Below are 20,612 nucleotides of genomic sequence, written 5' to 3'. Positions count from 1 at the left end.
AAGCAGCCCTTCCATTCTGTATTTCTGAGCGGCATCTTCAGCTTCATGCTGCCCTCCCACCAATAGCAGCCCAACATTAAACACTGCCAAGCACCAATCACAGAGTTCCAAACTAGACCGCCACAAGCTCTGAATGCCACAGAGAAGCATGAATGAACAGCTCCGCCCCTCTGAAGGAGCTGGTGAGCATTTTTCTATTCTTAAAGCTGAAGAGGAGGTGGTCTGGATTTACACAAACCAAGTATGCTCAGGTAAGAGAGCCAGTGTTGTGTGACTGTTACAATCTCAGACTGCAACCAGGGAGGTAAAGGTCCCCTGTGCAAGCACCAGGTCATTCCTGACCCATGGGGTGACGTCACATCACAATGTTTTCTAGGCAGACTATGTTTACAGGGTGGTTTGCCAGTGCCTTCCCCAGTCATCTTCCCTTTACCCCCAGCAAACTGGGTCCTCATTTTACCGACCTCGGAAGGATGGAAGGCTGAGTCAACCTTGAACCGGCTAGCTGAAACCAACTTCCGTTGGGATCAAACTCAGGTTGTGAGCAGAGCTTGGATTGCAGTACTGCAGCTTACCACTCTGCACCATGGGGCTCATTGCAACCAGGGAGACCAGAGCTCAAAGCCTTGTCCAGTCATGAACTTCATTGAGTGACCTTGCCCCAAGCCCCCGCTCTCAACCTAAGCCGCCTTGCAAGGATAAAACAGTAGAGGGGAGAATCATGAGCACTGAACCAAGCTCCAAGAGCAGGATTAAAATGTGGAGGGGCTAGAGTGTCAGAGTGGGATCTGGAAGATCCCAGGTTCAAATCTCCACCCTGCCATCAAAGCTTGCTGGGTTACTTTGGGCCAGTCACATACACCCAGCCTCATAGGGCTGTTGGGAAGATAAAATGGAGGGGAATGATGTACATCCTTCACTAAAACACATAAAGCACGAGGTATAGCAGATTGGAAACTGTTTTCTATAGTTGCCTTTTGTCAGGCCTTTGCCCTTAGCAGGAGTAAAGGCTCTTGACATGAGTTAGGCCAGTTTCCGGCTACACGTCAAGTCCTTGGTTCTCATGCCTGTAAACGTCTGTGTACAGTTTCGCTCATCCTGTTTTCCACAGCTGTGCTAATGTTTAGTCTTCCTTCCTGGTAATCGCTTATCTCGGGGTTGCTTAGCCATGTTTACCTTCGCAGCCTGTAGTGCTTTTAAACATGTAACCTGCCTATGTTTCCTCATTACCAGCCTCACCTGCCTGTGGGCAGTCAGCTCTTAAATCTGCCTTTTGCTCCCAATAAAGTCTTACTGCTTCAGATCTACCTGTCTGGATGAGTTTGCTTATGGGATGCTAGGGATCCTGACACCTCTAGTCCTTTAAAGTGATGTGGCACTTTTCATCATGGAGGCAGAAGTCACGCCAAGCTCTTCATGCTCCATTAAGAACCCTGTACTCACCAGTATTTTCAGGCTTGGCCTCGGCAGCTTTCAAGATGTTTTGAGGGGCAGCTGTCTCCCTGCCATCAACACATTCATTTCCTAAAGGATGACCCAGAAAAGTGGATATAGTAGAATAGGGATGGTCATTTGACTGCTTGGATACACCCCCTCATCCCCCCTCAGGATAATTAATCTGGCCCTTGTGGCTGCACCAAATACTTGTCATGGTAAAACAACTGAAGCTGTATAAATGAAAGAGATTCCACATTGACACAGAATCTTTCAGATATGATGTGTATGTAACTTGTAGGCAATAGGTTAAAATACTCATATATAATACCGTGCCTGAGTGCTGGCACAATGAAGCTTACTACTAGACAGAGGTATGCTTCCAGCCCCTAGACTGTTGGAGTAACCACAGGAGTATGTGCGTGGGCCACCCCTGCACAGTACCACCTTTCTGTGGGCACCAATTAGGCTCTGTGCCTGAGCAAAGCTGAACAACTCAGCACCACTGTGTCCGCTCCATTCCAGTCCTCTTTTCTCCTGTTATCTGTCCCCCGTGATCCTAAGGCTTCACTGATAATTTCCACTGTGGAAGGGATCGTTGACAAAGGAATGGGACTTCCTTGCCTACCCATCTTGCTGCAGCCCAATATGCCGCCCCAGGGGGACAGAGAGCCCGAAGGAACAGGATGATTGGTGAATTGGGGGGGGTCTGCTGTGGGAGAAAAGACTCAATGAAAGCCATACCCACTTCCATTAGTAGAAATATACTGCCGGATCCAACCCAATGACTTGGGGAAATAAATGAAACCTGCTCCCAAGAAATTAGGTTTAGGACCTGCATATACCTAGCATGAGTGCGGGGCCCTCTCCATTTTACACCAGCTGTCTCTCGACAATACCTTTTTATTCTATGCCAGCCACCTCTGCCCAAACCCAGAGTCCCATCCACAGCTCCCCCAGACTTCCGACCCTCAATCTGGCTCCCTGGCTCCCTCGTTGGCTTACCTTTTGGCTGAACCAAAGCCTCCTTCCCATCCACTGGCTCTTTCGGGAGCGTGCTGGAATCCACCTTGGGCCTGGGAGCTCCCTGGCCAACAGGAGGGTGAGCCGTCCCATCTCCGCCCATGCCACCGGCTGCTAACAGGGCCTTCCTACTCAGGTCCAGAAGTGCTTTTCCAAAGAAGGCTTCCTGTCAAACAGGTGGGAGAAGGAACAAAGCGGTAGGAGAGGGATGTCCCCAGAAGTTTACTCAGTTGAACCTCTGGAAAGTCTACTTTTATCAACTGCTTTACTGCAACTATTCCCTCTGGTAAATGTATGTATTTACTTCATTTATATCTTGCTTTTCTCCCCAATGTAGACCCAAAGTGGCTTACATCTTTCTCCTCTTCTCCAAATTATCCTCATGACAACCCTGTAAGATATGTGAGGCTGAGGGAGTATAACTGACCCAAGGTCACCCAGCCAGCTTCCATGGCAGAGTGGGGGAGTCAAACCTGGGTCTCCCAGGTCTGACACTGTAACCGCTACACCATGTTGGCTGTCTTCTAGCCTGCCGCTCAACCCTATCTAGCCTCCAAGGCAGTTCATAAGACAATTTAAAACCAAATGGCAAAAAGTCAGAGGTGATTAAAACACTAAAGAGAAGCCATGTCCACCCTCCCCACTCCCCTAGCCGCACCAACATCTAATATGGACTACGGTAACAACGCCTCAGTCTACATCAAAGGCCCTCTGGAACAGGTAATTCTTTAAACAATTCAGAATTCCCTCAAGGATGCAGCCATGCAACTCCTGGAATAGGGCATTCCATGGGGAGTGGGGGGGGGGGGAGACAGCTAAAAAGGCCTTCCCTTCCTTTGGGTCAAAGCCAACCAAACTACTTCTGTTAATGTTGATTCCCAATGGAAGGCCCCCTCCTGTGAATCTCGAAGTCTCAGGCTACAAAGTAGAGACACAGATGGTCCTTTAGGTACTTGGGACCCAAGGTAATAAGGGCTTTAAAGGCCAAAACCAGCTCCTTGTACTAGGCCTGGAAACAAACTTGAAGTCAGAGTAGATAGCACATTGGCTTTGATATGATCATACCAAAATGTCCCATTAACAACTCTAAGCATCTGCTCTTTATACCAACTGTAGTTTCTGAACCATCTTCAAGGGCAGCCCCACACAGTGTTACAGTAGTCAAGTCCAGATGTTTTATTAAGGCATGCGTAACTGTGTCAAGATTGGCTTTCTCTACTAACCGGTGATGCTGGTAGACAAGCTCCCAGTATCGGCAACAATACCTCCCCCCAACCCCCCAGCCAGCCACTTTGTATTTTCCCAGGAAACAATGATCAACCTCACAGTGTATCATTTCCGGCTCCCCAATATGACGCCTCACTTCCCGTTCTCCCAGTCTGCACTAACAAAATGATGGTGCAGGAGAATTCCACGCACTTCTCTTTAGTATGGTGTCCAGTCCAATCCATTAAGACATTTCTATCAATCCCCCAGCTGTCCTTACCTGAAGGTAGGCAGGGAACATGTCCTCCAGCTTGCTCTTTTTTCTGCCACGCCGCTTCTTCTTCTCATCAGCCTCAGCCACTCCCTGCTCAGGGGCGCCCTCTGCAGGGATCTCAGAAAGTTGAGCCCCTGGTGGAAAGAGAGGGCTGAGTTGCCATTAGCATACCCCAGCTTTATGGACAGGAGGTGGGTGTGCTCAGAACACCTGGGGAGTTTGCAGTCTGGCTCAGCTCATGCTACCTGGCAGGTTAAGAAACTCGGAAGAAAAGGGGGTGGAGAGAACTGAGGACGACTAAATTGAAGACAGGATTTTAGGAGGAGGACAGAAAGCTGTACAAGAGCTTGCACCAAACCATAATTTCAGCCCCATTCTTTTCACCCTTATCCCTTTTTCTCATGACTTGCTAAAAAAGCTCTACATTTTAAAACCTAGCTCTTCAAAACCGTAACTCACCAGAGCCACTGAACACCTGCAAAAAAATTTGCATAGCAAATTTGTATGAAGGATGCTCTCAGTCTGCTAATGGAAAATGGATGGCATTTACAACCTTTTTAAGAAAACCACTACAGATGGAATATACTCCGCCTAAGATATTAACTTAGGGAAACTTTGAGAAGAACACCAGAACCCTCTACTGTGTTATCCCAAATTACAAGAATAAGGAATAACAAAATACAGTCACGGCACCTACCCTCTTCCGGGTGCCCCTCTGTACCAGTCACCTCACGAGAGACTTCCACCAAGGCTGGGCAGCCCTTTTTCAAGCGTGTGTGTGACTTCCGCTGCCGCACCATAAACCCTCCAATTCCTGTGCCAGGAATACAGCAGAGGAGAACTTTAGTGAGAACACAGTGCCCCCCCCCCCCCCGCCCTTGGCCTCATCCAGAGAGGTAGCACTCACCCGGGCGGTACGGCTTCCGCTTCCGCTTCTTGACTTCCTCCGAGTCCTCCAGCAGACTCTTGCCCAAGTCGGCATCTGCAGCAGCTTCCCTGTCTGGAGTAGCCGGAGCTTCCAGTTTGATCTCACATTCCATATGCTCAACGCTCACTGCAGGTGGAGGGGAAGAGAGTAAGGGTGTGCATTTGGCAAATCTGAAACAACCCCCCCCCAAAAAAAAATACCGTATCGGTATTTTGGGGTTTCTTTTTCCACCCCAATAAAGGTGGCAATTTAAAGGGAGCCAAAAAGCAGATCCCAAATCATACCAAATTTTTATGGCAGGATTCAGGGTGCTTCAGCCCCATCACCATTAAAAAAGAGAGAAAAGAATCCCCTCTCCCCCCCCCCTCCTGCTAGTCGGCTCCACCACTGCAGCCTCTGTGTTTCACGTGGAACTCGGAGGCAGATACCCCCCGCCGCTGGAGTTCAAGTAAGTAGGGTGAGGGGGAATTAACCTTGGATTCAGGTCTAATGGACCCAATTTTTTTCAGGAACCCTGGATTTTCCAATGGGGGGTGGTTGGGAATATCCAGGATTCCAGAAAAAGTTCAGGTGCATTAGATCCAAACCCAAATTTTACCGGGTTTTTTTGAACACCCCTAGAAGAGATATGACTAGATAAGATCCACTGAATTCCAACTTTCATTTAAACAAGTTAAAAATTCAAAATCTGAGATTAGATTCTCATTATAGCGCTGCTTACTGGTTAATCACTTTCATGCATGCTACACAACAGTTCCAGAATCAATGGGGTGGATCCAACCATCCTCCAAGGACCCATCCTCCATTCTAAGGAGCGTTCCTTGAACGGAGGTTCTTCCTCCAATGGAAGAGCTGCTTCAAACTTCGCTCAGTGGAGTGGCAGAATGAAGACTGGATCCACCCCCAGTAACCCTCCTGAGCTGCACAATCTTGAAATATGGGATCACAGAGAAGTCTCATGCTTAAGCACACAAACAAAATTTGCTTCATTAACAAGTATGTTATGTGACCTCTTCTGTACTTCATGGCATCTCTGCAGTCTGCAGACACACCATGAAATGTTATCTCTTAATTTCTACACAGTGAGAAAATCACTCTGCCTGGGATTCTGGAGAACTGCTTTTGAATTTCTGCTGCCGGATAGGTTTAACTGCACCGGGCAAAACAAATCATGAATTTAAATGAGCGCCAGGCAGCTCCATTATATCCACACTCCAACGTACAGGGCTGCTCATGAAGTCTGCAGGAAGGGCACAGACCTTCGGCTTTCAGGATCTCCTCTGCCTCGACATCACCGTCCTTTTTCTCATCTGGGCCCAGAGGGTCAGCTCCTTCCAGTCCGCCTTCACCACTGAGGGTACAGGGCCGTGGTGTCGTTGGCGTTGCCTTACGCGGCCGGCGCTTGTGCAGTGGTGACAAAGACAGGTTACGTAACACCGCCATACCAGTCTCCGTCAGCCAGACACCTTCAAAGCGAAAATACTGGGGCTCTGTGTGATGAGAAAGGAGAGTGGAATTTGGCAGGTAGGTAAGTCTACTACAACACCTCCAGTGTCACTTAGCAGGACTGGATAGAAGTTTAATGTCTCTTTCCTTTGGCCTACTAAAGCCTATTGCTTTCCTGCAGTTGAGGATAGTAATCCAGAAGTCTGGGCCCGTGTTTGCTCCTGACACAAAGCCTTCTGTGTTTGAGACAGACTAAAGCAAGTATATCTTCATTCAAAGAGTAATTAAGTTGGGAATTCACCCCCACAGGGTGCTGTGATGGCCACAAGTTGGCTGGCTTTAAGGAGGGGTTACACAAATTCATGGGAGGATAATGACCACTGATGGATCTATCAGCCACGGTGACTAAATGAAACCTCTATTTTTAGAGGCAGTAACACTATGAATACCAAACAATGGAGGGCAAGAACAGGGGGGAGAGTCTGGCCTCTGTCTCCTGCTTTCAGGTTTCCTAGGAGTATCTAGCTGACCTCCGTGTGAAATGAGATGCTGCACTAGAAATTCAGGATGGCTGTTTGAATACTTTGTATCTACCCCAAGGCTTATTCCCTCTCGCTCAGATTTGCCCAACAGGGATTATGAGCTAGAAAAACTTGGCCAGACTTCTGAAAGTATAGGACTCCTATTGGATGCTTGTGTTCTGCACTTCGAGCAACTAAATCCTCTTCCAACTGCCAAAGTTTGCAACTTGAACTAACTATGCAAACATGCACAGATCTGACCAATTTATTCTCCTTCTCTGATCACCAGGAATTATGTGGAGCCTCACCTAATCAACAAAATCCTTTTCAGCCTCTTTTTTAAATACTGTTAATAATATTTATAGATAATAACAACAGCAATAACGTATTATACAGAACATGAATAATTAAAAATGAAGGAAAGACTAACAACAACAGTATCCAGTGATGATCCAAATTAGGGATACTCGGATCAATGAGGATTTAGGATCAATATAGAATTGCGGTGGTCTGTAAAATATTTTAATTACTCTAGATTTGACTACTTAATAAAACAGGATGGAGCTGTATTTCAAAGGCCTTCGGTGTTTTTGCTGCTCGGATTTTCCAAAAAGTGTAGCCATCTATTTATGACATTAGTTGAGCATGATGTGATAGATTGTCGGTAAATTTGAGCTGGAGGGGATTTTGTCCAAGATCAAGTGATCCCAAATGGTTATCACTGACTGCATGTTTTCAAAGCTCATCCACAGTCATGAAGATTAGAAATTTGGCTTTTCTTTAATTACAGGTATGCTTTTCTTTAAGGCTGGAATCCTCAGAAGCAGAATCCCACCCCCAATATTTAACACCATGCTTTTGCTATGAAGTCTGGAGACATACAAAATACATTCAGCTTTACTTGTACATCAAATGAACAACTCAAGCCAAAAGGGGATAACAAAGCAATGCAGATGGTTGCGTTTAAGGTCAGGAGAAACAAGACTCAAGTAGAAACCTGGGCTTGTGTTATGGGCTCTTAAGCACAACAAAAAGATTTCACATCTCAATTTCCTAGTTAAGACCCCCATAAAAAGTGGGCTAGAGGAAGGACCGGGGGATGGTCCTATTTACTTGCTTATCGATGTATTCATTGTTTTCCTACATAGATGAAACTTACTCCAAGGAACTCACAAATCATACCCAGTATAACTTCAATCATTACTTAAAATACTCTCAGTAACAGAAAAAACGTTTGCAACAATTAAGAACAGTGCTAATGAAAACCCCACTCCTTATGTCGTTTACAGTTGGAAGAGAGAAAAAAAATCTTCAAGAATTACTCCCCCCTCAGAAAAGGCTTCATAGTTTGAGAACCAGCTCCACAGACAGATCAGACAGACAGACGAAAGTACCCCAACAGCAGAGGCTAGTCAACCCCAATCTACCCCTGGGGAGCTTTAGGAATGTTGCTTAGCCTTGGGCCCTGGCTGTAGGGAGTGTGCGTGTTTGTACAGGACCAAGGTACAAGGGAGTGTTTACCATTTGAATCAATCATTGACAGTTTTCATACCCATGCAATAAAAAAAAGCTAATCTTCTCCAAGAAGCTTACCTGGCTCCTTGATCTTCACTGGGACAATTTCTGGAGGGGGAACTGGAACTTAAAGGGAAAGACAGGCAAAAAGAGGTAAGAGTCAAGAGCTATTCCCTACGGCTGCCTTTTTGAATCCCTCCCCGCTACCTCAAAAACCCACGCAATGCAGAATTCAGATATTTTGAGAATATGCATCACTCCTGCCCTTTACCCCTTGTCCTCCTGCTCTGTTCCCTCAGCAGCGTTCTCACTACTGCAGTGCCCATGGATGATGCCTTTCCCCATCCACTCTCAGCAATACCATGCTGGTGTATCTTCCAACCCTTCTGCCCTTTCCAGCCCCCTCCTCTCTTCCATCATCAACCAAACTTCCAGTTTCCGCTAACCCAAAGGTACATCCCACCCCGCTACATGCAGCCATGACATACCCTTTCTGTGACCCCCATTTTCAAAGGAAAATGCAACAACAGCTACCTGGTACTTCCTGCTCCAGAAAATTCGGAGGAGGCAGTTCTCTATCCTCCTTAAAAGGGAATACTTCCTTACCCTTTCCCACTGCCACTTCTCTCTTCCTCCCCACTCTTGAAATACTTGATTTGAGCCAAGACATTTCAAGAGCGAGAAGGAAAAGCGGGCAGTTGGCAAAACCTAGGAAAATGTAGAAGGGGAAGTAAAACTGCCCTCCAAATTTAGAGAAGCAGAAAATTCTCACTTCCACTGGGCAGTACCTATCATCCATGAGTGGAAGGGCACATGGAATTTTTTGCATCCCCTGCTATCACTGCAGTTTCTTCTAAACCCCAGAAAGATCACTCCCAGGGTCACGGGACCTGCACAGAGGAACAGTTGTGAGGGTTGATGTGTTGGGACAAATTGGGACAAGGGGACAAAATCACAAGGGCTGTGCATATCGATATACCAAAGTAAAAAAAAACCCCGAAAATATATTTGTCAGTTCCGTCCCGCTGGCCTTCTCTGGACCCTGGAGAAGACCAGCAGGGCGGATCTCAAAAGTTGGGGGGGGGATTGGTATTTTTCGGCTTTGGGTTTATTAACCTGAAAACATTTGGAAAATCTGGGTTTTCCTGAAGTTCCAAAAATGTCTGGGTTTGATATGCCCAAAGCTGCAAAATACCGAAAAAAATTAATGCACACCCCTAAAAATCATGGCACCTTCCCTCAACAACTGTGTGTGCAGGATGCGGGGAGCAATTTCACTCCAGCTCTCACCCACCCGCAAAAGTTCTGCAACCCCAGGACCAGATCCCTCCAGAGGTCAGAAAGAGGAGCAGCAATGGAGAGAAATGCAGAGCTACCCCTTCTTCACACAAAATGGCAGGATTCTGCCCCACTGTCTAGTAGCCGCTGCTCCTGTTTCCTCTTCTTGAAATGCAGCTCAGCTGGAGGCTCCCTGGTACTCACCTACAGGCTTGATTATATAGGGCTGACACGAGGTACAGTCAAACCCCTCATCTGCTGCCTGCTCTACTTCTTCCTCAGTGAAAAGATTGTCGCACACTGCATGCATCCACCTGAAAAGCACAACGTGTTTTAAATGGCTGAAGGCAGAGCCAGTGGGTGCCTGCACTTCCTTCTCAGAGGGGCCCGGTCATCAAGACGTGCAGGGGTGGTGGGGGTTGAGCCATGCTACTGAACCACCGAGGCTGATCTGTCAGGGCTGGGAAATAGGGAAGGGCTTGAGAAGCTGGCTTTTAAAAAAGAAAAATATGGGCTCCCTACAGACCAAACCATGTATTAGACACACTCACAGGCTTACGCATCATTTATTTTCAGGTGCTCTGCTAAGCCCAGGGCTTACCAGAGGCACTCAAAGGGAAGGAATCTGGGAACTGGAGCCAGCTGAGAAAGGTCTGCAGAGCATTTGCTCCTCCCCTTTCTAGGTACTTTGCAAAGCCTGCTAGAAGTATGTGGAAAAGGGCTCCTTGTGGCTCAATTTGTGAGGCATTAGCAGCACCCGGGGATTCATGCCAGTAAGGACTGACGTATTGGACACTGCCACTGAGATCTGTGGCTGCCCTGCCATCAGTAATAGTGAAAGGTATGACCAAAGAAAAAAGCACCTATGCTGTAAATCATGTAAGATTGGAGCTAAATAAGACAGCACAAAGGCTCACACTGAAAATACACTTACATCACTATATTCATCACTATAATCTAATCTAATAGACTCCCAATAGGCATGATACCCTTACACACATGAATTAGCTCAAATAAGCATGGTAACCTAAACCAAACTTATATAAAGTCCAGATGACTAATAATATTAAGGTCCTGTAAAGTCCGTCAACAGATGGTAAACATCTTCATCAAGTTGCTATAAGGCAGACGAGACCAATGACGGAAAAATCCCTGAACAACAGGTGAGTTCCTGGCTTGTGCAGCCAAGTGTCCGGAGCGCGGGAAAATGGGGGTGGAAGGCTGCCAGAAGGCGGGATGGCTGGGCAGCGCCCAGCTAGTGAGCAGGAAACGCTCCTTCCGGAATTGGGTCCCCGTTTTTGCTAATGATATAGCTTCAACTTAAATATTACAGACTGGTTTAAACAACCTCAGAGGGTTCAAGAATTCAAGCACTCACGCGAGTTGCTACACACATTCTAGAATTTGTAATATTTAGGTTGATGAAGCTATATCATTAGCGAAAACGCGGACCCAATTCCAGAAGGAGCGTTTCCTGCTCACTAGCTGGGCCCTGCCCAGCCATCCCGCCTTCTGGCGGCCTTCCACCCCCATTTTCCAGCTCTCCGCACGCTTGGCTGCACAAGCCAGGAATTTACCCGTTGTTCAGGGATTTTTCCGTCATTGGTCTTGTCTGCCTTATGGCAACTTGATGAAGATGTTTACCATCTGCTGACGGACTTTACAGGACCTTATTATTATTTGTCATCTGGACTTTATATAAGTTTCCTTTGATGGTTTAGGTTACCATGCTTATTTGAGCTAATTCATGTGTAAGGCTATCATGCCTATAGGGAGTATTAGATTAGAATACAGTGATTATAGTGATCGATATAGTGATGTAAGTGTATTTTCAGTGTGAGCCTTCGTGCTGTCTTATTTAACTCCAATCTGCCATCAGTAATGGCAGGAAGATGAAGTTTAACTGTGGGCATCTGGACCAACCCATCACTGCTCCCTTCCAGTGAGCCGAGCTCTACCAACTTGCCCAAGGTCCTTACTGTGTTTAAGAGCTGTGTTACTGATTTGATTGTAGCATTGTTTTAACTTAGGTTAGCACCTGCCATGGGTGCAAGTGAAAGGCAGATACAAATTTTTGAAACAAAGGACTGCTTCCTTCTATATGTCCCAGTGGGCCAACTACGGTCATCAGGTAGCCATCTATTGGCTATGCCAGCACTTAGGGTGGCCCGTCTGGCATCGACTAGAGCCTGGGCCTTTTTCATCGTGGCTCCAGCTATGTGGAATGGGCTCCCTGAAGAGTTGAGGGGGGGTCCCTCCTTGGAGATTTTCAGGAGGCGCTGCAAGGTCTACCTGTTTGCCAGGGTTTCTGAGGGGATAAGAATGGCAGGCATCTTTAAAGGGATGAGGGGGTAGAGATTTGGGGTTTGCCATTTCATTTTTGGTTTTAACTGAAAATGTTTTTAATTATTGTAAGTTGCCTTGAACCAAGAGGAAAGGCGAGATATAAACATTTAAACAAAACAAACAAGCTTTCACTGGAAAGCAGCTTCAGACTATTAAACAAACCCTTTCCTGACTCAAATATTGTCCCTCAAGTATGGGTTGATTATTTTTCCAATGTCTTTGGCCATGCTGTGGTCCCTCCATCTGATAATGAGGAGATTATTCCCTCAAATATCCCTCCATGGCATGCAGTAAGTAGGGAAGAAATTATGACCCTAATTTCTAAACTAAAATCCGGTCGAGCACCAGGTCCTGATGGGCTCCCTGTTGAACTCTTTAAGAAATATGCTGACTGGTGGGCTCCACTACTAGCCAGCCTTTTTACATCAATTGATCATTATGGTATCATTCCTGATTCATTGCTGAACTCAATCTTAATGCCAATCTATAAAAAGGGAGACCCCAATTTACTGGGAAATTATCGTCCTATTAGCTTGCTATCAGTACTGGGCAAGTTATATGCTAGACACCTTGAGACCCGCCTTTCGGAGTGGTCTCAAGCTAAATCTATTATTGGCCCAGAGCAAATAGGATTCACTAAGAACAAATCATCTTTAGATCACTGTCTCGTTTTATCCTTTCTTGTGGAAAAATACATGAAGATTGGGGGGGGGGAATTGTTTGCTGCTTTCATAGATCTAAAAAGTGCTTTTGACTCTATTTCTAGAGAGAAACTGTGGGACAAATTGTCAAACCTAGGAATTGACCCCAGGCTGCTAATACTTTTAAAGAACTTACACTCAAACACCACCTGCCAAGTTAAATACTCACCTAATGGTGGACTGACTAAGAAAATTTTAATTCAAAGAGGCGTTAAACAAGGGTGTGTTTTAGCTCCCCTACTTTTTAATATTTTTCTTTCTGATTTAGCGCAGTCATTGGGTTCAGTTAATGGTCACCCACCCAAATTAGGGTCCCAGTCTTTACCTCTACTTCTTTATGCGGACGATACCGTCATTCTTTCTTTCACCAAAGTAGGCCTCCAACGATATCTAGATGCTTTTAATAATTATTGCCATTCGAATTTACTTTCTATTAATTCCTCCAAATCAAAAGTAGTGGCATTTTCCAAAAAATGGTCCTTATACAAATGGCATATTGGGAAGGATTCAATCGAACAAGTTAAAAGCTATAGGTATTTGGGAATTACTTATAACTATAATCTCAATTGGTCTATACATCGACAAAATATTATTAAAGCCACCAGGATTTCCTTAAATCAACTCAAGCAATTTTTCTACGCGAAGGGGAATCAGTGTGTTCCTGCAGTGATCAAAATCCTGAATTTGAAAATATTTCCCCAACTTCTGTTTGGTGTTCCCTTATGGCTTGGAACTCTTAATCAAGAAGTGGAGAACATCCAAGCCATATTCCTTAGACAAATATTGGGGATACCTAAATGTGTTTCATATTTTACAATTTGTCTTGAAACCGGGCAAAACTTGATTGCCACCAAAGCCTGGATTCAAACAATAAGATATTGGCTCAAATTATACTTTCAAACTGAGCCAGGTTCCCTTTTATATATTTTGAAAAGTGAACTTCATTATTTCTCATGGGACATATTGATTAGATCTAGACTCTGCCAAATTGGAATTGATTTAGATAATCTTGCTCTGGCCAATGAATCTTACATCTTTAAAAGAATCAAGCAACGTCTCCTTGATGTAGAATTACAGAATTTTAATCCAGCTCTTCCCCCCATCTGTTCTCCGGCGGCCCTAGGCCTTAATAATGGATCGGGTAAAATAGCTAGGTATCTAGATAACCTAGAGATACCTTCTCATCGCTGCGCTTTTCTATTAGCTAGGGTTAACGCATTCCCATCTAGGATGCTCTTAGGCCGATACCTTCACATCCCTAGACACGAATGCCTATGCACGTGTGGTTTAAATTTGTTGGATACAATTGACCACATCCTTTTAGATTGCCCCTTCTATGTGACTTTGCGGGATAAACTGCTATTTACTTTGCTCCAGTACAAGAGTTACAGGAGTAATGAAGTGAAATGCAAATTTCTTTTAAGTGATCATGATCCTAAAATTACGGCTACCGTGGCTGAATTTCTTACAGGAGTTCTTAAAGAACAAGAAAAGTTTTATTAACCTGACTTGTAACTTATATGTATTGCCCTTTGGAGGTATATTATTGTTGTTTTTTATCTCTGTCTTTTGGTATGCCAATAAAGGTTAATGAAATGAAATGACTAAAAAGCTAGGATATTTTCATTATTATTATTTTTTGCACTCCTCTTTTAGTGACAATTGTTCTCCCTACCTATGGAACAATGCTCTTCACATTCTTTCTCCCAGATGACCACATCCACTGGAAGAAAATTACTTCCATTCTACAAAGCAACACTATGGACAGGCACAAACAACCACCCCTGTCACCTGCAGCCTCCAAGAGATCAAGCCCAGCAACAGCATTCCCCCCACAGAAGCAGCTAAGTGCAGTTAATGATGGTCAGAGGCTACAGATTACCGCCTTCTCACACACTTCCAGATGCCATGGATCAAGCTTTCAAGTAGTTGTTCCAAGGCTCCTATTTGTATGGACTCACCACTGCATCAGTATCTTCAAAATGGGGGTTAGAGACAGCTTGCAGAGGAGCATGGGAAAACAGACAGAAGAATTCTGGTATTCTACCACATGACTTCTGAAAGGGTTACTCCTCCAAGAGCAAGGCAGCAAGTCCATTACAATCCTTACAAGAAATACCTCATGCTACTTGCACTGGCTGATCTGAATATATTGTGCTATATGGGCAGGTATGTAAAAGGGGTAAGGAAAACCAGGGCTTACCGCTCACAGTGCTGGCACTGGATTAATAAGTCATCCTCCACATACTTCACATGGCAAATGGGGCAGGTGACAAGACTGGCGCAGGGCGCGCAGTGGGTATAATTGTTCTGCCATTCACAGTGGAAACCAGGCGATACTGACCCACACTGCACACAGCACACGCACCTGACAGAAAGGAGGAGTAAGAGGGAATCAATGGGTGCCCTGTGACCCAACACATCATCCTACCTCAAACCAGGGAGATCGCTTAAACTATGAACAGCATCTCAGGAGTCCTCCCTTTGTTTGTGGCCATGTGTGTTACATGCAGCAGCCTCATGCATGTGCATAAATCTGTGTTTTTATAGAAAGGTTCCACTTAATTCCAACTGGGATAATCACTTGCATAAAAAAAGCTTAATATGGTTTTCAGTAATGCATAGTACTGAACTTCTTGGTATCTTGCATTGTATTCAGCAAGCGTGATTTTTTCAGCATTTCATTTTTTCAGCGTGATTTTTTCAGCATTTCATTTTTTCAGCATTTCATTTTTTCATTGTATTCAGCAAGTGATTTTTTTATCACTTGCATAAAAAAATTAATATGGTTTTCAGTAATGCATAGCACTGAACTTCTCTTGGTATCTTGCATTGTATTCAGCAAGCGAATAAAGACTCTCAAAGTATCTGGAAAACATTGCTGAACTGTGGGTGGGGAGAGATCTGCCCTGGTCTCATATAGGAAGGGAAATTAACAAATGCAAAGGGTACTATGCCCTGAACTAGAAAGCCCAGGCTAGCCCAATCTCGTCAGATCTCAGAAGCTAAGCAGGGTCAACGTTGGCTAGTATTTGGATGGGAGACCTCTGAGGAACACCAGGGTCGTGACGCGGAGGCAGGCTATGGTAAACCACCTCTGAACGTCCCTTGCTTTGGAAACCCCACCAGGGGTCGCCATAAGTCAGCTGTGACTTGACGGCACTTTCTACCACCACCAAAGGGTAGCAGAGGGTGGGATCCTAAACCCCCATCCCGCTTGCTTGGCTACCCACTCACTGGCCAGCCTGTCCACTTGCAGTGCCGCCACCAAAGGCTGGCTCACGTGGTGGTGCTGGCAGCTGCTCCTGCTCCTGACGGGCTCACGTGGCCAAGGTGGCTCCTGCTTTACCAACTACCTGGCTTATGTGGCAGCAGCGAGGAAGGCAGCCCTTGAAAGCCAGCATTTCCACCAGATAGCTGGAGAAGGCACCCAGACCCCCAGGGTTGAAAGGGCGGAGGAGGGAGGCTGCTTCACCCGTTTCCCCTCTCAAGAAACAACTGCCGCTGTGGTAAGGAGGAGCACTGCATCAAAATGGTGGCCATTTCCTCCACCATGGCAACTTATTAAAAGTTTTAAATACAATGTTCCCCACCCCATTGGTAAGATTGTTATGCAAACCTGAAGACTGACCCAGATTTGCAAAAATATCCCCTTACACTCTACCTGACCCTAGTGGGTGGGTTTAATGATCCACAAGCCAAGGTCCCAGTTCAGAATTAGATACAGGAATGTTTGAAATGTACCAATCCTAATTCTTCTAAGGCAGTAATGCAGATCAATGAAAATGTAAGGGATAATTTCAGTACATCGGTTTTGGCCTTGCCTTCTTTTTACTGGGCCACCGACTGTAGGTTGCCACCCTAGCTGGAAGGAAGGGTAGCGGAGCAGTCAGCCATGGAATAATAGAATACTGACTGTCTCCATTCAAATTCCAGAATAGGAACTATTGCAAGCCCCCCCCCCCCATCATGACTTTGAGGTCAAACACATTAAAAATGGAAAGATCACATTTCATGAAGGAATACTTATACTTTGAATGTGAATCCAACAGGGTTTTTTCCTTTAGATTTCATGCCTTGAAAGTTACTGCTGTTAAGCAGAGATGGTTTTTGAAAAGATGAAATGTATATATATTTTTTACAACTGGGACAAAAATGACATTGACACTGGTTGCAGTGAGAAAGAAGAGGATCCTCAGATGAATATTCAGCCCCCAAGCTTCTCAGGCTTAGAAGGGGCTCTGCTACAGAAACCTAGTTATAGAGGTATATTTGGTGGGAATGTCTGCAAGGGCCTTCTTGGCAGCTACCCGAGTGGGTGGTTTCCTGTTGCCACTGCGGCTGATGTACAATAGCAACAGAACAGTGGAACTCACTCTGCAGCTCATGGAGACCCACAATGGCAATTACCGTCTAAAGAGTCACATTTACTTCCATCGCCGGTATGAGACCCACATCTCAAGGAGGCGTGTAGCTTAACTGTTCCTCCAGTGGCCACTTTTTCAAGGTGGGAGCCACCTGCCAACCACAAGCCCCACTGGGCAAGGGTCTTGCCCCCATACTTGAACCATGGGTCAGGTGCCACACTGGAGAACAATGTTCAGAAAAGCCGCATGTGGGATGTCAAAGAGCCACATGTGGCTCCCAAGCCACTGACTGTCACTGCAATAGGGCTTCCACATGGCAGGTTTCTCTGGGGTTTTCAAGCCCTAGTACCCTGCAGTGGCCATTTCCCTACTCTACCACTGGAGGGCTTTAAAAAAAAACCTTGGCAACTAACATATTGTTATAGAACTATAATGATTTGCCTGCCAGGTTTCTCTGAATTCTCAGCTTTCATTTCAAAAAGGAAGTCTTTAGCCCCTTTTGTTGCATAAGGGAAAAGACATATTGCTACAATGAAAAGCACTGGGGACTTGCTTCATTTCTTTAAAGTAGACCTGGGGATTCAGAGAACCTGATAGACAGATTGTTATAATGGGATAAACAACATGTCAGTTGTTGAGTTTTTTAAGTCCTTCAGTGGCAGGGTGGGGGAAATGGCTGCTGCAAGGGATTGGGACAAGAAAAATGGCACCAATGCAGGCAGACTGGAAAGATTTGAACTTCCTCATCCACATCGATGCCACCCTGCTTCACTGCAACCTTTCCCAAAGCATCATATTAAAGCTGATTTAGGAAAGATTGCAGGAAAGGGGGGTAGAGAACCCAGGAGGTGCCCTGAGGCACCACAATGCTGTAGGGAAAGTGGGGGGAAGCTCGCTTTCCAATATCATCCCCACCAGGGAAAACGACCAAATGACCCCAGTCTTTAGAATATTCTCTAGGAATTATGCCTGATATAACCTTTCAACACCAGGTAATGCCAAAGCCCCTTTTCAAGTAGATTCTTATCCTGGTTTCAGGTTTAGTATTAACACTTACTGCTATAGTGACAATTTTTATTAAAGTTAAAACATCAGTTTTGTGTTATCAAAATCTACTGCTCTAGGCAGTTTGCAAGTGGAATAGTTTCATAGAAAGACTCTAAATAAATAAAATATTGAAAATTAAATAGAATTCCATCATGGATGGAATGGCTGATTAAGCTTTAATTAGTTGCAGAAATTGAGAAATTAGTTTCCCACATATTTGTAACTCACAACTCATGAGAACCGTAGTGTGTTGTTCTTTAAAAAACAACAACAACTGAAGCAAGCTTTGAGCCCTCGTACCTGTGGAGAAAGACTTGAAAACGTGTGGGCAGTGTGTCTAGTGAAACAGATTATACAAGTCCAGCAAACATATGCAAAACTGTGTACACAGGCCACAGAATCTATTTATTTGATTGATAAAACATTTCCAATCACAAGGTCCTCAAAGTTGTTTGCATCGTTTTAAAAACACAGTGGCAATTCTTTTACAGCCCCACTCGAAAGCTCACAATATAATGCCCACTGCTGCTCTGCCTCCGATGTTATTCCATTGGTGGCCTTGGAATGGAAGCCACTGATTGGCAGGGAGCTAGGTGCTACCCTACCTCAGATATTTTTATCACACTTTCCTAGCTGCACAAATTCAATTTTCTTGAGAGCAAAAGTATGCAGAGTCCTGTCCTTAAAACTCTCCTGCCAAAACCTGCTGAAGTTAGAGCAGTTCCTCAGTGAAAAGGCTTCCTGGGAGGTGGTAAGCTCTCCTTCCCTGGAGGTTTTTAAGAAGAGGCTAGATGGCCATTTGTCAGCAATGCTGATTCTATGACCTTACGCAGATGATGAGAGGGAGGGCATTTGGCCATCTTCTGGGCATGGGGTAGGGGCCACTGGGGGTGTAGGGGGGAGGTAGTTATGAATTTCCTGTATTGTGCAGGGGGTTGGACTAGATGACCCTGGTGGTCCCTTGCAACTCTATGATTCTATGAAACCCTCATCTCTCACCATTTGCACTTCCAGCCACCCTTGGGCACGGTGTTGAGGGGCGGGTCCAGGCAATACGTGTGGTAGCTGATGTCACAATCATCGCACAGCAACAAACGGGACGGGTCGGAGGCTTTGCCGCACACTTCGCACACGATGCACTCGACGCAACGCCAGCCCTTGATCAGCATCACCTTGGTAATCTTGGAGGAAGAAGGAGGAACAAAAATGGAACCCCACATGCTGTGGCAGAAGAACTCAGGAGGGGGGGCGCCCTACGTGGCAAGGCAACCAAGAACCAGGGCTGCATTTCCTATATCGACCTCACAAGGCCTGGTTCCTGTTCGCATGTGGGAGGGACAGGCCCCACTAAACTCAGGATCTCCGCCCCCCCACAGGGCCTGGCCCGAGTTGCAAGGAAAAGGCCAAACCAACTAACAGACCTACATATTGAAAACCACAAAGAATGTTGAGCAATTTTGTTTGGATCTCAAGGAAGCAGGTGTGCAGTTTGGTTTTCATGTGGCAACTGAGTCCAGTACAACTACTTAAAAACAAAAAACAAAACCTATGCTCCCTGTTCCTATACCACATGTTCCATGAGACCGCAAACCTCCTGACAGAAAAAACAACAACCACCCCCCCCAAAAAACGTGAATGTCTCATGGTTTTTCAAACTCTGCTCAGATTAAGCTCAATGCAGGAAAGCTGAAACATTTTAAGTCTAAAGTTATCTAAATCTGGGCTGACTCACTATAGCATTTGAAGTTTAAGCGCAGGGTTTCCTGGGGATGTGGTAGAGGTCTTCAGCCACTGCCTGACTGTTGTGGTTAAATGGCTGAGAGTGAAGAAAAGGAAACTGAACCCTGACAAGATGGAGGTAGGAAGAGCATGCATATTACAACCAGTCTGCAGTCTGGTTGCCTATTAGTTACATTGGCTGCCTATTAGTTACCAGGTTCAATTCAAGGTGATGGTCATCACGAAGCTCTTCATGGCCTTACACCCTCATATCTGCAGGATCACCTCTGCTCTTATGCTAAGCCATGACAAATTGACTCATGTGAACACATCTGGAGGGGGGACTCTGATCTGGAGAACTGGGTTCGATTCCCCACTCCTCATGAGCGGCAGAGGCTAATCTGGTGAACTAGATTTGTTTCCCCACTCTTACACATGAAGCCAGCTGGGTGACCTTGGGCTAGTCACAGCTCTCTCAGCCCCACCTACCTCACAGGGTATCTGTTGAGGGGAGGGGAAGGGAAGGTGATTGTAAGCTGGTTTGATTCTGCCTTAAGTGGCAGAGAAAGTCGGCATATAAAAACCAACTCTTCTTCTACTGCAGCCTTCCTACAGGTGCTACCCTCAAAATGGGCAAGATCAACAACTGCCTGTAAATGTGCATTTTCTGTAGTGGCCCCTTCACTATGAAACGGATTACCTGAGAAGGTCAGGAAGGCTCCCACACTTTTGCCTTTCGACAAACTATGTAAAACAGAGGGGAATTTTATAAAGGAAACAGGGCTGCATCAGACTGATTCAGAAAGA

The 20,612-nt window shown here is 45.5% G+C and overlaps 1 protein-coding gene across 1 annotated transcript in view; it reads right to left on the bottom strand.

Annotated features, from left to right (window-relative positions):
- KMT2D (lysine methyltransferase 2D) overlaps positions 1-20,612 on the bottom strand; it is a 93,155-nt gene that overhangs the window by 67,439 nt on the left and 5,104 nt on the right. Inside the window, exons 6-15 of the mRNA XM_056849107.1 lie at positions 19,086-19,267; positions 14,876-15,040; positions 9,830-9,939; positions 8,426-8,473; positions 6,125-6,355; positions 4,845-4,991; positions 4,635-4,751; positions 3,944-4,071; positions 2,440-2,623; positions 1,444-1,524 (exon numbers count right to left, since the gene is read on the bottom strand). Coding sequence (XP_056705085.1) covers positions 1,444-1,524; positions 2,440-2,623; positions 3,944-4,071; positions 4,635-4,751; positions 4,845-4,991; positions 6,125-6,355; positions 8,426-8,473; positions 9,830-9,939; positions 14,876-15,040; positions 19,086-19,267 — 1,393 coding nt within the window. The remainder of the gene's footprint in view (positions 1-1,443; positions 1,525-2,439; positions 2,624-3,943; positions 4,072-4,634; positions 4,752-4,844; positions 4,992-6,124; positions 6,356-8,425; positions 8,474-9,829; positions 9,940-14,875; positions 15,041-19,085; positions 19,268-20,612) is intronic.

The sequence above is a fragment of the Euleptes europaea genome, chromosome 1, assembly GCF_029931775.1.
Source record: "Euleptes europaea isolate rEulEur1 chromosome 1, rEulEur1.hap1, whole genome shotgun sequence".
NCBI classification, from domain to species: domain Eukaryota; kingdom Metazoa; phylum Chordata; class Lepidosauria; order Squamata; family Sphaerodactylidae; genus Euleptes; species Euleptes europaea.
The sequence above is the reverse complement of the archived record's forward strand: the minus strand, read 5'-3'. Positions and strand labels throughout refer to the sequence as shown.